The following is a 16,401-nucleotide window of genomic DNA, read 5'->3' as shown; positions in this document are numbered from 1 at the left end:
AGAGGGAGAAGCAGACTTCCCATGGAGCTGGGAGCCTGATGTGGGACTCGATCCTGGGACTCCAGGATCATGACCTGAGCCGAAGGCAGTCGTCCAACCAACTGAGCAACCCAGGCGCCCCAACCCTTTACTTTTTGTTCAGGATCCATATTGAATATATAAGGCAGTGTTTTATTAGTGTGCATTTTGAGTTATGATGTTGTTGCTTATACATTTGTAGCAGCCCTTCATGTTTTCTCAGAGATGAGCTTTGATAACCTGGCATGTTTGAATTTTCTGCAAAATAATGAGTGATTCACAGTAAAGTTCTTTTAAGTAAAAACCTTTAAGAATTAATATATTTGCTTTGGCTCTTTAAGGACTTCTTGTTTACTTTCTGGATCTTAGATGTGAATGAGATAAGCGTTTTGGATAAGATGTTGTTATAAATAACTTACTGTTAGCAATTACTTTTGGCTTTTCATCTGATAACAGGTGATTTCAAATCAGAGAAATCTAATGGGGAAATAAGTGAGTCTTCTGGAGCTGGAAGAGGGGCATCTGGGTCAACTCGAATTATCACCAGATTACGGAATCCAGACAGCAAACTTAGCCAGCTGAAGAGCCAACAGGTGGCAGCTGCAGCCCATGAAGCAAATAAATTATTTAAGGAGGGCAAAGAGGTATGTTCTTTCTGTTTAAAACAAAAATCTCTGGAATGTGAAATAATTTTATTTATCAGACCTGAGAAATAGGAGCAGGAAGTTTATAGGCCTACTTTTGAATTGTATTTTTCTATTTCCAAGAGTGTAGTAGGTAGCAGATTAAAAGTGGTTAGGTTTCCGGGCGCCTGGGTGGCTCAGTGGGTTAAAGCCTCTGCCTTCAGCTCATCCCAGGGTCTTGGGATGAGCCTGCATTTGGCTCTCTGCTCAGCAGGGAGCCTGCTTCCCTTCCTCTCTCTCTGCCTGCTTGTAATCTCTGTCAAATAAATAAATAAAATCTTTTTTTTTTTTAAAGATTTTATTTATTTATTTGAGAGAGAGACAGTGAGAGAGAGCATGAGCGAGGAGAAGGTCAGAGAGCGAAGCAGACTCCCCGTGGAGCTGGGAGCCTGATATGGGACTCGATCCCGGGACTCCGGGATCATGACCTGAGCCGAAGGCAGTCGTCCAACCAACTGAGCCACCCAGGCGTCCCAATAAATAAAATCTTTAAAAATAAAAGAGGTTAGGTTTATAATGCATATTTTATACAATAAGTATAATTGCATACCCAAATTTCAGTTCATGCAGGGAAATGCTGTAATTGGGTGGTTTACTTTCTTACTAAATGGTTAGTTTTATTGTATATAGTTCTAAAGAGATAGAGGCTTCTTTTTCACATATGGTAAAAAGTACACTGTTTGTAGGCTTTAGTAAAGAGTTATGGGTAATTTAATGCTCAGTTCTAGCTATAATAAATTTTTTTAAAGATTATTTATTTATTTATTTGACAGAGAGAGAGAGAGATCACAAGTAGGCAGAGAGACAAGTAGAGGGAGGGGAGAAGCAGGCTCCCCGCTGAGCAGAGCGCCCGATGTGGGGCTCGATCCCAGGACCCTGGGATCATGACCTGAGCCGAAGGCAGAGGCTTAACCCACTGAGCCACCCAGGCACCTCTATAATAATTTTCTTAAAGATTTTATTTGTTCATGAGAAAGAAAGAGGGAGAGGGAGAAGCAGACTCCCTGCTGAGCAGGGAAGCCTGACATAGGGCTGCATCCCTGGACCCTGAGATCATAACCTGAGCTGAAGGCAGACGTTTAACTGACTGAGTCACCCAGGGGCGCCCCCCCCCCGCTTTTAAAGTTTTATTTATTATTTTAGACACAGAGTATCATACTTGGGGGCCAGAGGGAAGGGAAGAGAGAGCATCTCAAGCAGACTCCTCATTGAGCAGGGAACCCAATGAGGGGCTCGATCTTACAACCCCGAAATTATGACCTGAGCTGAAATCAAGAGTTGGACACTTAACTGACTGAGCCACCCAGCCGTCCCTAGTATTTTTATTTTTATTTTTTATTTCTTAAGAAGTAATCTCTACACCCAGTGTGGGACTCGAACTCACAACCCAAAGATCGAGAGTCATATACTTTACTGACTGAACCAGCCAGACACCCCAACTAGGACTCAGTATTTCTATTTCCCAGCTAGCCAGGGTAGCAGAATAATGCTACAATGGTGTCTCCCATATTTAAGAATTATTTGCAAAGTAACTATGCAAGAATGTATAATGTCCTTTTCTAAACATCTTAGGAATTTCTTTTTCTTTTTTCTTTTTTTTTTTTTTTAAGATTTTATTTATTTATTTGACAGAGATCACAAGTAGGCAGAGAAGCAGGCAGAGAGAGAGGAGGAAGCAGGCTCCCTGCTGAGCAGAGAGCCAGATGCGGGGCTCGATCCCAGGACCCTGAGATCATGACCTGAGCCGAAGGCAGAGGTTTTAACCCACTGAGCCATCCAGGTGCCCCTCTTAGGAATTTCTTGAAAGCAATAGCTTCTAAGCTGGTTTTTGTATGATATTTTTCATAGCACCCCAGTACACACATTCGGAAGTTTCCTGAAATAGTATTTCGCCTTACCATGTGGGAAGCACTCTGGTGCTTCTCTTCTCTTCTCTTCTTCTCAACTAGAATTTTCTCTTCTAGTGATTATGTTATATTTTGTTTTTGTTGTTGTTTTTTAAGTTGAAAAAGATCCACTGCTGATCTCATGGTTTACGAAAGGATTGGGATCAGCTGTTTAAAAACATGCTTTTAAAGTGTCCATGGACTCTCATGCTAAAGCTGGAATGATAAAAGGAGCAGAAAAATAGATATTTTTAGGAATATATTTTTTGGGGAATAGTACATGTCATGCCTCTTTTTCCTTCCCTTTATATTACAAACTTGAAGTAATGATTGGTGAATGATGTACACTTGTGGTTTTGTGTCGATATTTGAGTTACACAAAAATACTTCATAATGTCTGATATAGAATAGGCACTTGGTAGAGGTTCTTTTGATGGGAAAATCTTGGTTGTTTAATTATAAACAGTTTTAACTTCACTTACAAATTTCAAAAGTTTAGTCATAAGATATACCTGAACTTTATTTGGAATGATAAATTACAGATTATTGAAAGACAGCTAATCAGGTTTACATATTTGATATGAATAATGCGTCTTTTTATTTTCTTGAGCAGGTCCTGGTAGTTAACTCTCAAGGAGAAATTTCACGGTTGAGCACCAAAAAGGAAGTGGTCATGAAAGGAAATATCAACAATTATTTTAAGTTGGGTCAAGAAGGGAAGTATCGTGTCTACCACAATCAGTACTCCACCAATTCATTTGCTTTGAATAAGCACCAGCACAGAGAAGATCATGATAAGAGAAGACATCTTGCACATAAATTTTGTCTGACTCCAGCAGGAGAGTTCAAATGGAATGGTTCTGTCCATGGGTCCAAAGTTCTTACCATATCTACTCTGAGACTGACTATCACCCAACTAGAAAACAATATCCCTTCATCCTTCCTTCATCCAAATTGGGCTTCACACAGGTAAAGGAAACAGGTTCATTTATTGCTGGGAATATACTATATTTATGAAATGATTTTTGCAGATGCTCACTTGAAACTCGTTACCGATGAACTGAAGGAAGTCACCTTAGTTAACAAAACACTGAGGACATGAGGGATGTGAGGATACTTCTAAGTTACTGGGCCAACATTAGCATTTGGAAAGCAGAGTCTTCATCCCTGGAGTCAGGAGGAGGCTAGTCAAAGTTCCAGAACACTGTAGAAGGCTTAAGGAGTTGGAAGACGAATTGATCTCTGGGATTCCTCTAGTGTTGAAAATCTGTGACTCATTGGTCCTATATCTGTGCTTTAATAAAAGCACCATTTTGCACCCCAAAAGATGAATAAATAAGAGAAAAAATCTGACTCTGTGAGGTAGGAACCCAGTAGCAATATATTCAGACATGCTTAGCTTAGAAAAGTACACCCAATGAGATGCAGACAGAAATGATAGCTCTTGTGCTTCTAATTTAAGACAAACAAGTGAAGTAACTTTTTTTTTCCCTCTTTCTGAAATACAGGGCAAATTGGATCAAAGCAGTTCAGATGTGTAGCAAACCCAGAGAATTTGCCCTGGCTTTAGCGATTTTGGAGTGTGCAGTCAAACCTGTTGTGATGCTACCAATATGGCGAGAATCTTTAGGACACACCAGGTGAGTGAATTTGGAGCCTCATAAATGCTGTACTGTACTCCCTTTTGGAATATTATTAGCCTGTTAATAATGAAAGTTAATGTATTTAAGAGGCCATATTATGTATCAAATTAAACTCTTCTGGCTTTTTTTTTCCTTCTCTATGAGATGTAACATGAATAAATATTTCATAAAGGCATTTTCTTGAATAGAAAGAGTACTCACATTTTTTTAATATTCTAAAATGTTGCGGTTACTGTGGTAGGGATCTGATTTATGTCGAAACATCATTCAGCTCCTGAGAAGACCCAGAGTTGTGTGACTTCAGCAGACAGTTAAAAAATTGATAAATTTTGTGACTTGAATCTACTTCTTGATTCTAATGGATTTGTTTAACTTTAGTCTTTAAAAAGTTGTTACTATTAAAACTAATAGAAGCTTATGGTAAAACGTGTAAATTACTATTCAAAGTGAAAAGAATCATTTTACCTTCCCTGCCCCTCTACGGAGCCCATTCTGAAGGTATGACACTGTTATTTTGTTAATATAAATAAATTTTTGTTGCTTCCCATATCTGTGTTTTATTTTATAATGAAAAGTGTTTTTTGAAAGAAAAGTAATTGACACCTGTTAAATTTTCATCTGCTAAGGATTCCTCTCAGGGTTTTTTGTGTATGTGTTCTCCTTATGTAAATCTTACAGATACTTTGTTTTCTCTCTTTCCTACCTCCTGTTTTGAATGTAATTGCTGCTACCAATAGAGGCCTCCATAAGTGGAATGGACTTAATTCTTCCTAGGATTAAGAAAGGAGGGTTAAGTTCAGGTGCTGCATAGTGCATGCTAGGAGAGGAGAGCTGAATGGCTGGCATACCTCTATTCTATTTCTTACTGATCTCTTTTATCAATGCAGAGCAAGGAGAGAGTCAGAGGCAATTGTGAAGCAATACTCTTTGAGTTTCTGTTGCTTCTTCTTGCATTTACCTCCAGACATGCCAAACATGTCAGTGATAATCCTGAACCTAATGTGGTGGACCAAGCAACCACGTCTCTGGTGACAGAGATCAGTACGTCGCGAACTGAAGCTTAGCTAAATGTTGGTAAATAAACTTGAATACTCAAACATAACTTAAAGTAACTAAATCATACCTTTTATAAATTCATTTCTCAATTTTTAAAAAAGATTTATTTATTTGAGAGAGAGACAGTGAGAGAGAGCATGAAAGGGGAGAAGGTCAGAGGGAGAAGCAGATTCCCCATGGAGCAGGGACCCGGGACCATGACCTGAGCCGAAAGCAGTTGCTCAACCAACTGAGCCACCCGGGCGCCCCATTTCTCAATAATTTACCTTTTCTTTTTTAAATCTAGTTTGGTTTTTTTCTTCCTGGTTTGTCATTATGACTAGCCTTCTAAACGTGTTCATTAAGAGTTATAAAATTGTATCATGAATTGTATTAGTATGACATGTCTGGTGATATAGATTAAAGAAGTCTCTTTTAATATGATGAAGTAAAATAGAATGCTCTGAATTTTTAAAAAATTAAGAGACTGAGATTCAGAAAAATTAGAGATGAATAATAGGGCTCTAACTTCCGTCAGTGCTGTGCTCAAAAACTTCCCGGTGACAGACTTCTAAACTTGACCCTAAGAACTGTTTACAAATTCAGCTAGCTGCTTCATTCAGTAAATTATAGTTTATTATGATAGTCAGCAGTGAAGCTTTGAGAGCCTTCTAAATATCTAATGGTTATACAACATTTTAAAAATAGTAGTAAGTTGAGATTTTTTTTTGAGAAAATTATGAAGTCTTTGTTGAAAAACAACATTAGGTATGGAAGAATACCTAAGTAAATAGAAATATATCTCATGTTCATGTATAGGAATGTTCAGTGTCCTAAGAGCGTTAATTTTTCTCATGTTACTACATAAATTAATTCCATAGCATTAGTAATTATCATTGGGTTTTCTGCAGAATTTGACACAATGATTTAAAAAAATTTTATATGAAAAAGGGCCATAGTAGGGTTTACATCTAAAGAACAGGGTAGAGGGCTGCCTGAGTGGCTCAGTCAGTTAAGCGTCTGCCTTCCGTTCAGGTCATGATCCGAGGGTCCTGGGATTGAGTCCCCATATCCGCCTTCCTGCTTGAAGGGAAGTCTGCTTCTCCCTTTGCCTGCCACTCCCCTTGCTTGTGCTTTATCTCTATCTCTTTCTATCTCTCTGACAAATAAAATCTTTAAAAAAAAAAAAAGGACAGGATAGAAAGACTTGTCCTACTACATAACAAAACTTACTCAGTAGCTGTAATAATACTGTGGTATAGATACAAAGATAAACAGACCAGTGGTACAGAATAAGCCATCCAGGAAGAGACCAGCCCATGTGTAGACATGTAATGGTTGATAGAGTAGCATTTTAAAAAGGATGAACTCTTCAGTAGCAGGCCTGATGACACAGTTTGAGTTACCTATATGGGGAAAATGGGACCCAGTAGAAAAATTGGACCTAGTAGTTCCAGGTGGAGTGATTCCTAAATGTGAAAAGCAGATCTCCCAGGAAGAAAATACGAGATTATGTTTTTGGAATGAAGGAAGTTTCCTCCTTCCCTCCCCCCCCACTTCCTCCACTTCCTGCCTGCCTTCTTTCCGTCCCATTTCCCTTTTCCTCTGGCTTCTCCTTCCTGTATTTTTTTCTTCTCCCTCAACATCCTCCCGTACTTCGTTCTTTTCTCTTACTCTTGATTCTTTTCTTTCCTTCCTGATTCATTATGTTTCAGAACATACCAAAGTGTCGCATTATTTCTTTGTTTAGAAGCTGTTATCTATCAGATAAGAATGAGTGTGCATATATGTGTCTGTGTGTCTGCTGTTAGTACAAGTGACTTGACTTCTTCGTGTTTAATATTGTGATACATACGTAAAATTGTAGTATGAAGCAAGAGTGGGTCATAGTAAAATAACACCTGAGAGTTCATCAACCAGTTTAAAAAATAAGAACATTATCATTATTGGATCTACTTTCCATTTACATTACCTTGCGTTCCCTGAGAGATAACCCTAATTTTTAAGTTTGTGTTTTGTTATACCCTTTCTTTAAATATGTGGTTTTATGACATACAGATCAGTGAATGGTGGATTGTTTTCTGTTTGAATTTTATAATAATGTGTCATCCTAAAAAATCAAGTCATAGACTGGTTAAAGATTTTTTTTAATCATACTATAATCAAAAGAATGTTAGTATTCACAATATATTCAAGAACTTCTACAGTTCAGTAAGAAAAAAACAAACTGTTTAGTAGGAGAAAAGACCTAAGATACAAATATAATATACAGGAGACACAAATAGCCAAAAACATGAAAATTTCCCAGTAAGGTGAGGTAAATGCACATTAAAACTAGGGACTACTATTTCACACCCATCGGATTGTTAAAAATTTTAAAAATATAGGCAAATATGTCACATAATAGAAAGAGAATTCTGACACTGCTGATAGAACAAGGAGTGAAACGGTTGCTGCAACCATGTTAAAGAATCATTTGGTAAAAACAAAAGTTGAAAATGCAGTTCTCCTCCTAACTCAGTACCTTAAAGAGACCTTACATGTGTACATGAGAAGACATGTAGTTTTTGTTTGTTTGTTTGTTTGTTTGTTTTTTAAGTAGTTCCCACACCCATTGTGGAGCCCAATGCAGGGCTTGAACTCAGAACCCTGAGATCAAGACCTGAGCTGAGATCAAGAGTCAGCCTCTTAACTGACTGAGCCACCAAGGCACCCCAAGATGTTTCTTCCAGTATTTTTTCATGGTGAAATTTGGTAACAGTCCCTAACTGTCCATAATTAGGCACATTTAAGTTATGGTGTGATTCTATAATGGGCTGTTACACAGCTGTGAAACTAGAGGAAGTGTGAACAAGATTGAATCTCATAAATGTACAATAGAGTAAAAACAGTTCTTTTCTTAAAAATACATGGAGTATATGAATCTGTTTATTTAAGTTTAAAAGCATATATTCTAGTATGTTAAAAATACTGTTTGTGGATAGACATCTGTGGTAAAAGTTCAAAGAAATATAATAGCTATATGCTTGAAACCCAAGACATACACTTATAAATAAATAACAAATGTTCGGGGCCGCCTGGGTGGCTCAGTCATTAAGTGTCTGCCTTCGGCTCAGATCATGATCCCAGGGTCCTGGGATGGAGCCCGGCATCGGGCTCCCTACTCGGCAGAAAGCCTGCTTCTCCCTCTCCCACTCTCCCTGCTTGTGTTCCCTATCTCACTGTGTGTCTCTGTCAAATAAATAAAATCTTAAAAAAAAAAAAAAGTTCATAGAAAAATCATAATGGAGACTAGAAAACACTTTGAATTGAATGTTCACGAGATTCCTACATAATACTGAAATTTGTAGGCTGCCACTAAAGAATACCCTGGAGAAGTTGGTAGTCTTCAGTGCTTACATTAGAAAAGAAGTGCGGATTAATTAATTAGCTAGGCACACATCTCAAGAAGTCACCCTGAAGACTGGAAATATTAAGAACTGTTGAATATTTAATATTTAATGAAATAGAGAACATATCTAAGATCCCATTATAATTTATAAACCTCTGATGAGATTATCAGGAAAGAAAAAATAAGGGGGAATACACAAATAACCATCAAAAATAGGAAAGGGGCTGTGCCACCCTGTATTTCTGAAATAGTCTCGCTGGCACCGGGAATTTTAAACCTTTAGAGGGTCCGCTAACATAGTATTCAGGCATCCTACATCCATAGAAGAAGGGCCCATTGGGCTTCTAGTTTTGCGTAGAAGGATTGGGAGAGGGTCCCCCACCCTCTTCTCTGTTATTGGACCTTAGGGCATAGGCCAGGCTCTCTTCTCAAGCAGGAAAAGGATTTCTGGTTCTGTTTAAAGGATATCACTGTACCTATCATAAGGAGGTGAGCAGGACCAGATGACTTCATAAAGGAAGTTCTTCAGATTTCAGGTAATAGGTAATTCTTTTCAAACTTTTCTGTAAAATGGAAAAAGAAGGAAATCTTGCAGATTGTTACTCATTAGTATAACACTGTTCTAAAACTTGATACATAGAAGTGGACAAAAGATAACTCGAAAATCATGGCCTTGTCTCCTTTATTAATGTTTATCGTTGGTTAATCATGGCAAGTAGATGTGCATTCAGGTACTTTTAAAAGATTAGCGATATATTCAGGAGTAAATTTTTTAAAAATTATAAACCATGGCTAAATTGGCTTTCCCTAGACATGGAAGACTTGTCCACTCTTAGGAGATCATTGATATCATGGTGTTTTAAGAAGCCAAAGAGCAAAAACTTTGATCATCTCATTAGATACCTAGAAGGTCTAAGTCCATTAATTAATTTTAATTTAAAAAATCATATTAAATACAGAAAGAGAATGGTCTTTTTTTTTCTCCCCATAAAGATGTATTCCAAATTGGACCATCATGCTTTCTTGATACGTTCCCATTAACATTCAAGTGGAACAAAACAAAAATTCTCACTATCAGTGCTGTTTTTTAACTTTTCTTTAAAGTGATACCTAATGTAGTTTGTCAAGAGAAATAAAACACACACATATGTGTGTGTGTATGTGTATGTATGGACATGTTGGCAGATAAGGGATAATTATTATGTGCAGTTGACCTAATTAGATGCTTAGAAATCCCAAGAAAATAGAAAAACTACCAGAAACAATCTGAAAACTAAATAATGATTGTATTTATTTATTTGAGAGAGAGAACATGCACGTGTGCAAGAGTTGGGGGCAGAGAGAGAGAGGGAGAAGCAGACTCTGTGCTGAGCAGGGAACTGAATGTGTGGCTCAGTCCCAGGGTGACCAGAGCCGCAGGCAGACGCTTAACCAACTAGTCCACCCCGTCTCCTGAGCAATACTTTCTGTGTAATAGGAACCATGTGGAATATACTGTGGGAGTTCTGAGTTAAAATAACAAATCATCTAAATACATTTAATTTTGTTCTCTGCGTAACTCCCTGAAAACTATGGCAGGGGGATTTTTTAAAAGTATAACCCCACAGAGAAGAGGGGAATAACAGATAATACAGCAGCAGTAAATTCTGGAAGCAATAATACCCGTGGACAAATAGTAACCTACCCAAGAAGCCCAAGTCAGTGGGGAAAAGGGAGAATTTTCACAAGTCTCCCCAGAGAATCAGTAGAAGGCATAGGAGCAGGAAGTCCATCGCTGTCCATTTTGGATCGTTTCCGTGCAGTGTCCCTGCTTTCACACGGTCCAGCCGGACGGCCGTGAGTATGGTGAGCCCAGAGTCTTCCGGCCTCACTCAGACCCTTACCCTCAGATTCCACCAGAAGAGGCTAATGTAACCCAGTGACGAATTTATTTTTTCCTGGGAACCATCTTTTAATGGTAACAGTATCGCTCTTTTGCTCATGCAGCCAGTTTTATTCTTGTTACTGAATTCTCAAAGGCCAAACTTTATACCGTTTGGGATACACACATGGTGATAAAACTATAAAGAAAAGCGTGGAGACGATAACCCAAAAGTCAGGGTAATGACAGCCTGGGAGCGCGACATTCTAGCTTCTGCTGTATCCGGTTAGTGATACAAAGTTCTCTTTCTTAACCTGGTTACATCTTATATATTTTTAAAAAACTTATAATGAAAGAAAAGATGCCCACAACAACAAAAAACTCTCAAATAACTAGGAATAAATTTACCAAGAAATATTTAGGACCATGTAAAGAGATCATTACAACTTTACTAAAGATAGAAAGGATACTCAGTAAATGAAAGGCTGAAGAGGGACACCTGGCTTCTCCCAGTACCTTTGCTCTTCCCCCTGGTTCTGCTCTCTCACTTACGCTCTCTCAAATAAATAAATAAATCAATAAAGTCTTTAAAAAAAAGAAAAGGTAAAGATGCATCATGTGTTTAGATATGTATACTACATTTTTGAAAACCATCCATTATGATAATTATTTTAATTTCATCTATCAAAATTCATATTCATTTCCATTATGAGTAGGATTTTCCCTCCTTGGGGGGCAGACAGGCTTGATCAAAATGATACTAACATTTCAGATAGAAAAATTAATTGCAAGAAAAGGGAAATGGATATAAGAAAAAAAGGGAATAGATATTAGAACATTTTTGAAGCTACTATAAAAAATAAGATTTATGGTAGCAGTATAGAAGAAAGAACCCAGAAATAGACCTAAACACATGTGAGCATCTAGCAATGACAGCATTACATAGAAGAGGAGGAAAGAGGACATACTTTGGAGAAAATATTACCTAGATCCCTGCCTCAGCAAAAACATTCAGATCAATAAGATTTAAAGAAAAAAAAAATTAAAAAGCTTCACTAAGAAACCATGGATTAATTATGTTTTTGTTGTGATACTTTCTTTTTAAACAGATGTAAAACCCAGATGCCATAGAGGAAAAGAGTGGATATATGTATTTAAAATTCTGAGTGGAAAAATAATATTATAATCAAACTCAAAAGACAGATGACAAACTGAGGAAAAATATTTGCACCACAAATGGGAAGTTACCTTAATTGACAAAGATCTTTTATAAATGAAAAGGACTAATAGTCCAGTACAGACAAGACAAAGGATTTGAACAGGCATTTTACAGAAAAATAAATATGAAAGGCCAGTGGACATAAAAAGAAATGTTTACTTTTCTCATAATTAAGGAAATGTAAATCAAAACAGCGGGCTATAATTTCTTACCTCTCAGTTGGGCTAATAATTTAAAAGTTTGGTACTAACTTGAGTGAAGGTGTGGGAAGGCAGGGTGGCTTTTTAATTGATGGCAGTGGGAAGTGTACAATTCTGAAGAACTTTGTGGCTTTACTTGTCAGCATTTTAAGTGCAAGAACCTGTGGACCTAGCTACCCCACCACTAGGGGACACTGGAGATGCTCTCCAAGTTTACCAAGATAGACACAAAACATTTTTTCTTATAGCTTTGTTTATAACAGCAAAGCAAGCACAAGACCCTGGGCACCATGTGAAGACTAGGAGTGGAGTTAACGCTTGGTCCCTACTCCTGGTCACGCTCTCAGTTGAACCATGGAGGTGTGGAAGGAACACTTGCCACCCAGTGTGCCTGCCGGTGTAGAGCGGCAGCTAGAAGCTGCACCATACCAGCCTGATCAGCCCTCCTTCCTGGGGCTTCGAGGCTGCCAGCAGTAGCCAGGATTTCCTCCCAAGCAAATGGGAGCTGAGCTTTGTTGCTGCCAAAACCTAAGGATTATCTTGGTGGTGGTGAGAACAACAGAATTTACTCTGGAGTAGCAAACATCACAGATTAGCTACAGTACTGGCATCCCAGCAAAGTGAAACCTTTGTATCTGATGATGGAAATATTTCTGGCTCCCAGTGAACACTGAGTGCGAGCTCCCAGCCCAGCTGTGAGCTCCCAGAGTGCTCCAGTGGTCTCCCCACACAGTGCTCTGTTCCCGGCCACTGTCAGCGAAGATGGCGCAGTTGCTGTGGTCAGATCTGAACTTTCAGAGGGTTTTAAAGTGTGGCCCACAAAAACTGTGTTCAGAAATACTACTTGATCCTGGCTCAGTCCCTCTTTCCTTTCTCGAGCTGGCTGAGACTGTCAGGCCATCCACCAAGCTGTACCTACAGAGCTTGCCCCACTCCCTGGTTCCAAAAGTAGTGGCAAATTGGTGGTGGTTGGTATTAACTTAGTCCCCGGTGAGAATCCACTTCCTTTCCCCTCCTCCATCAGTTGTGAGAGAATGAAGGTCCTTTGCTCTACTAGTGGCTGTGCAGTCAGTAGGCAGGAGCTCTCTTGGCCTGAGGTAAGCTAGACGGTGGGTCCTATATTCACAGATACACAAAGCTTTCTTGAAAATGGAGATAAATAAGGAGTTTTTAGTGGGAGGATAGAGATAAAAAGAATTAAATCCCCTTGCACATCTTTCCAGCACCACTGCCTCCCCCAAGTTGACAAAAGATCTCTTGTGTTTTTTTGTTTTGTTTTGTTTTTTTCTTCCACATAGCTATGCGTGCAGGATTGGCTACATCTGGATAGGGTATGATAAAGCAGTTTTCCTACCACTGCAGCTCCTAGAGACAGACTCTTCTCTTCCTGGGTTTTGGTCATTCTCCTTGTTTATGGGAAATACTCTCATTCACAAGAATCCAGTTGAATCATCTTATTGTAGAGCCTCACCACAGGCCCACCTGTTTGCCTACTGCTGGGTGCAATGACAGCCATTTTCTGTCCTTAAAAATGAGTGTGGCCCATGCCCTGTATTTAATGATGGACACGAATCAGTGTGGGTCCTTCTTCTGCAGCCCTTTCCCTCACCCAAAAGCAGGAGACTTGTGGGCCCCTTTTTCTCTATGGATGTAGAAAGCCTGAATTCTGTATTAGTGGGCCCCGTGATGGCTTTAAAACCCCCAGTGCTAGATAGAATTAGAAATATTGGTTGTTAAAATAAAAGTTTGGATTTGTTGTTCTTTTTGGTGGGAAGGAAATAATGTATTCTTTAACAGGGGACTGGTTCAATAAATTATAGTCCGTCCATGCAGTGGGGTATATTATTTAATTCTTTAAAATGATCTGTATCTTCAGTATAAAAAGATCTCCTAGTGCAGTTAATCATTGATTAAAAGCTGTGTGGTTGTGATTGTAATGTAGTATTCCCTTTGTGTAAATATGATGTTGGTGTATATATGAATAGTTTCAGGAATAAGCCATAAGTGAGTGTATTTCTTATAGGACCCATGTGGGAAGATTGGGATATTTTTGCTTCTTTCTACTGTTTGATTTTTCCTGTTTTGGAATTCTATATCTATCTATTTTTGTGAGTTGGAGTTGTCTAGGTCACGGGACTATAGCTAACCATCCTTCAGTTCTGTCTTCCTAATTTGCAGTACTATATTTTTGTCTTTTTAATTTATTTTTCAAAGTTAAATGCCCTTTGTCTTTCCGTTCATATACTCTTAGGTTACACAGGATGACATCAATTGAAAGAGAAGAAAAGGAGAAAGTCAAGAAAAAAGAGAAAAAACAGGAAGAGGAAGAAACGATGCAGCAAGCCACATGGGTAAAATACACATTTCCAGTTAAACATCAGGTAATTTTTCTAATAACTTTTAGAATAGGTTTAGCCATTTCTGAGACTCGTATTCTACAACTTTGAGTATCTAAATTCTGTTTTACTTTTGACACAATCTTTTATTTAATCTAGTTGGAACGAAGTAAATCTTGCAATTTTATAAGCATGAATTTATCTTATTAGAATATAGGTGGGCCGTTAGACTAATCTGTTGAAATTGTTAGAAAACTGTAAAAGTGTGTTACATTTTTCATATTAGAAAGGGGTACAGTTGACTTTGGAAAAACACGGGTTTGTATGGGTCCACTTACGCACAGATTTTTTTTCTGGTAAATACACTATGGTACTGTAAGTGTATTTTTCTTCTTTTGATTTTTCTCCTTTTTTTAAAGATTTTATTTATTTTAGAGAAAGGGTAGGGGTGGAGGGGCAGAGAGAGTCTTAAGCTGACTCCGCTCTGAGCATGGAGTCCATCATGGGGCTTGATCTCATGACCCTGAGATCATGACCTGAACCAAAAGTAAGAGACTGCACCACACAGGTGCCCCCTGCCTTATGATTTTCTTTTTTTTTTTTTTAAGATTTTATTTATTTATTTGACAGAGAGAGAGATCACAAATAGGCAGAGAGACAGACAGAGAGAGAGATGAGGAGAAGCAGGCTCCCTGCCGAGCAGAGAGCCCCACGCGGGACTCGATCCCAGGCCCCTGGGATCATGACCCGAGCCGAAGGCAGAGGCTTAACCCACTGAGCCACCCAGGCGCCCCTGCCTTATGATTTTCTTAATGACATTTTCTTCTCTAGCTTACTCTGTTGTAAAGAATTTATTTATTTATTTATTTATTTTTTTAAAGATTTTATTTATTTATTTGACAGACAGAGATCACAAGCAGGCAGAGAGGCAGGCAGAGAGAGAGGAGGAAGCAGGCTCCCTGCTGAGCAGAGAGCCAGATGCGGGGCTCGATCCCAGGACCCTGAGATCATGACCTGAGCCGAAGGCAGCGGCTTAACCCACTGAGCCACCCAGGCGCCCCTGTTGTAAAGAATTTAGTATGTAATACATATAACAACAGAATATGTGTTAATTAGCTCTTTATGTTATTGGAAAGACTTTGGTCAACAGGAGGTTATCGGTAGTTAAATTTTGAGGGAATCAAAAGTTATACGTGGATTTTTGACTGCGTGTTGTTCAGGGGTCAGCTGTAATCAGTTTTTTCATAAATTTTTTATTTTTGTTGAAAATAAAATTAATTGGTAAACTTATTTGCCTGACTGTTGATCTTGTTTGGTGAAAATAGATAAAAGCAAATGTACTTTATAAGCATTCTCATTCTCGTTTAATCAGAATGTTTTCATTTATACCAGGTTTGGAAACAAAAAGGAGAGGAATACAGAGTAACAGGATATGGTGGTTGGAGCTGGATTAGTAAAACTCATGTTTATAGGTTTGTTCCTAAATTGCCAGGCAATACTAATGTGAATTACAGAAAGTCATTAGAAGGAAGTAAGTAATTGAAGTTATTTTTTTCTCTGTTACAGTTTCTGATTTTGTACTATTTCTTATAAATTTGTAGAACATTGTACATATTTTGGATAAAAGTGCTTTTTCTGGAATTTTTAATAGAACATATGGAACTGCCAATGTAGTTAATTAATAATAAACTCTAAAATATTTTTTTAAAGATGTTATTTATTTATTTGACAGAGAGAGATCACAAGTAGGCAGAGAGGCAGGCAGAGAGAGAGGGGGGAAGCAGGCTTCCCGCTGAGCAGAGAGCCCGATGTAGGGCTTGATCCCAGGATGCTGAGATCATGACCTGAGCTGAAGGTAGAGGTTTCACCCACTGAGCCACCCAGGCGCTCCCTAAAATACTTTAAATTGGATTTATTCTTTGGATTTTCATATCTAGGATTTCAGTTAAAGATGATAGAATAGAACTTACTTAAAAAAGAGAAAGAGAAAAGGCCTGAGCCACTTATTTGTTTTTCTGAAATCTTAAGTTCAGTATTGCCTTATTTCCTAAGGAGCCACCTGTCTGGTAACCTCAATGTTACAGCACATGACAAAGCCAGAAAAGAAGCAATAGAGACTTCCATGACCC

At 38.4% G+C, this 16,401-nt stretch overlaps 1 protein-coding gene across 16 annotated transcripts in view; it reads left to right on the top strand.

The window, feature by feature from the left end:
• BPTF (bromodomain PHD finger transcription factor) overlaps positions 1 to 16,401 on the top strand; it is a 158,773-nt gene that overhangs the window by 86,906 nt on the left and 55,466 nt on the right. For all 16 annotated transcript variants that reach the window (XM_013054521.2, XM_013054520.2, XM_013054519.2 and 13 more), the window contains 5 exons: positions 475 to 662; positions 3,201 to 3,556; positions 4,096 to 4,227; positions 14,188 to 14,317; positions 15,665 to 15,803. In XM_013054521.2, the coding sequence (XP_012909975.2) occupies positions 475 to 662; positions 3,201 to 3,556; positions 4,096 to 4,227; positions 14,188 to 14,317; positions 15,665 to 15,803 (945 nt within the window). The remainder of the gene's footprint in view (positions 1 to 474; positions 663 to 3,200; positions 3,557 to 4,095; positions 4,228 to 14,187; positions 14,318 to 15,664; positions 15,804 to 16,401) is intronic.

This window comes from Mustela putorius, unplaced genomic scaffold (genome assembly GCF_011764305.1).
Source record: "Mustela putorius furo isolate JIRA1106 unplaced genomic scaffold, ASM1176430v1.1 tig00000487_pilon_pilon_pilon, whole genome shotgun sequence".
Lineage (NCBI taxonomy): Eukaryota > Metazoa > Chordata > Mammalia > Carnivora > Mustelidae > Mustela > Mustela putorius.
Note: the sequence above shows the minus strand (reverse complement) of the source record. Positions and strands in the feature narration are given on the sequence as shown.